Here is a 2,602-nt window from a genome sequence, read left to right as displayed (position 1 = left end):
TATTTCTCACAAAATCTCAACCTGGAAGATATTACTATTCCCATTTTTCACATGAGAGAACTGTGTGTTATAGATGCTGTGCAACTTTTCCCATGGTCATACATCCAGTATGAGAAAGCAACAAACTAAAAACAAGGAATTGTGTTTTTACAAGGCCATTGCTCTTCCTTCATTATTTTACTGGTTTTAAAACACCAAAAATGGTTTAAATAACATGAGAAAATCGGAAAAGTGAGATTTGAAATTGGAATCATGATTAACCTGATTAGAAAAAAAAATGTTAATGACTCAAATCAAACACATTAAACTAACACACTTACCCCTTATTGAAGGAGCTTGTTGATTTTAATGAGATATTTTCAACTATTTTCTTGAACAGCCTGTAAGAATAAACTCAAGCATGTTTTAATAATATGATCTTTTTGAGTGGGTACTTGTTCTTTCAATGTTGATGACAACCTTAGCATCTAAATACACTGATTGACAATTTAGAGCCGTTTGGTTTTCTTTCATTTTTCTTTTACTTTCTATTCATGCTTCCTGCAACACTAGTGGTCTATGAAGCCAAGAGTAAATGAATGAACAATCACCATTTATATGCTCTAATTCTCCTACAGATATTTTATGATAAAATCACTTACGTTTCTTTTTGTTGTTATTTCAAAACAATAATGACCTATTTTTATCTACAATTATCTTCCATGTGCACTAATGAGATAGCATGCAATCTCTTTAGAAGATATCACATATTTAGAAACGCATTGCAGTTCAGATCAAGTATAGCTCTAATCTTGTTTTGCACAGTGATAAATGGAATATACACACACGTGTGTGTGTTTGTATTATATAGTCGAATTATAAGTTCTATGAATATTTTATTTCTTTTAAATTACTGGCTGGAGATGACCTGAAGAAATGATAGTGAAGATTTCTGAGCTAAGGTTTACTGCAGTACACAAAATATCTTTGTATTTATGTAGATTCGTTTTGTTTTGTATTTCTAGAACCTCGACCTACTGGCTTACTCGCATCCAGTCTTTTCTCTACTGCAATGAGAACGGCCTCCTAGGCAGCTTTTCAGAAGAGACGCACTCGTGCACGTGTCCGAACGACCAGGTGGTCTGCACCGCGTTCCTGCCCTGCACAGTGGGAGACGCCTCCGCTTGCCTGACATGCGCACCAGACAACCGCACCCGCTGTGGCACCTGCAACACCGGCTACATGCTCAGCCAGGGGCTCTGCAAGCCTGAAGTCGCCGAGTCCACTGATCACTATATTGGCTTTGAAACTGACCTGCAAGATCTCGAAATGAAATATCTGCTGCAGAAAACGGACAGACGAATAGAAGTCCATGCCATTTTTATCAGCAATGACATGCGCCTCAATAGCTGGTTTGATCCCTCCTGGCGTAAGCGGATGCTCCTCACCTTGAAGAGTAATAAGTACAAGTCAAGTCTGGTCCATATGATTTTGGGTCTGTCTTTACAGATTTGCTTAACTAAAAACAGCACGTTGGAGCCAGTGTTGGCCGTTTACGTCAATCCCTTCGGAGGCAGCCACTCTGAGAGCTGGTTTATGCCTGTGAATGAAAACAGCTTTCCAGACTGGGAGCGGACTAAGTTGGACCTCCCCCTGCAGTGTTATAACTGGACATTAACTCTGGGGAACAAATGGAAGACATTTTTTGAGACAGTACACATCTACCTGAGGAGCCGAATCAAGTCCAACGGCCCCAATGGTAATGAAAGCATTTACTACGAACCTCTGGAGTTTATTGACCCTTCCCGGAACCTGGGCTATATGAAAATCAATAACATTCAAGTGTTTGGCTACAGCATGCACTTTGACCCTGAAGCAATTCGGGACCTGATTTTGCAGCTGGACTACCCCTATACTCAGGGATCCCAGGACTCAGCACTTTTACAACTACTAGAGATCAGAGACCGTGTAAATAAACTCTCCCCACCTGGTCAGCGTCGTCTAGATCTTTTCTCTTGCTTGCTTCGTCATAGACTCAAGCTGTCTACTAGTGAGGTGGTGAGGATCCAATCTGCTCTTCAGGCGTTTAATGCCAAATTGCCAAACACAATGGATTATGACACGACCAAATTATGTAGTTAACCATAAATGTCAAGCACAACCCAAAATCTTGAAGGAGTTTTTACAGTGCTTTTGTGGAACAGTTTATGTTTGGAAGAGTAAATTTAAATTGTCTTTTCAATATCTGTCTTATATCAGTCAATAACATTGGATGGAAATTTACACACATGAACTTGCTGACAATGAATATATTATACTGCAGTTTTGGTTTATGAATGAAATAAATACTGACACCAGTCTAGAAGACATTCTACTTTTTACAATAAATTTCATTTGTAATTTTATATGTTCCGTGGCAATGCTTTTGTGCATTACGTCCTCTAGCGGGAACATAAAAAGATACCAATAAAATTTTGTAGCTGAACAGTTATTAAAAAGAAGTGCTGTGGGATTCCTTTTTTCCATGAAATGAGTTCTATTTTGGTATAGTTTGTTAGAACCTGGGGAAAATTCACCAAGACTTTTTAATGGAAACATTTGAAGGTCTCTTTCAATTATCTTT

General features: G+C 38.5%; 1 protein-coding gene across 1 annotated transcript in view; it reads left to right on the top strand.

Moving 5' to 3' along the window:
* The window catches only part of BRINP3 (bone morphogenetic protein/retinoic acid inducible neural-specific 3), a 462,204-nt gene extending 459,820 nt beyond the window's left edge, over positions 1–2,384 (top strand). The window contains exon 8 of the mRNA XM_011995077.1: positions 1,005–2,384. Within this exon, the coding sequence (XP_011850467.1) occupies positions 1,005–2,121 (1,117 nt within the window). The 3' untranslated portion in view covers positions 2,122–2,384. The remainder of the gene's footprint in view (positions 1–1,004) is intronic.
* The last annotated feature ends 218 nt before the right edge of the window (positions 2,385–2,602 follow it).

The sequence above is a fragment of the Mandrillus leucophaeus genome, unplaced genomic scaffold (genome assembly GCF_000951045.1).
Source record: "Mandrillus leucophaeus isolate KB7577 unplaced genomic scaffold, Mleu.le_1.0 Scaffold47, whole genome shotgun sequence".
In the NCBI taxonomy this organism is placed as follows: Eukaryota; Metazoa; Chordata; class Mammalia; order Primates; family Cercopithecidae; genus Mandrillus; species Mandrillus leucophaeus.
Note: the sequence above shows the minus strand (reverse complement) of the source record. Positions and strands in the feature narration are given on the sequence as shown.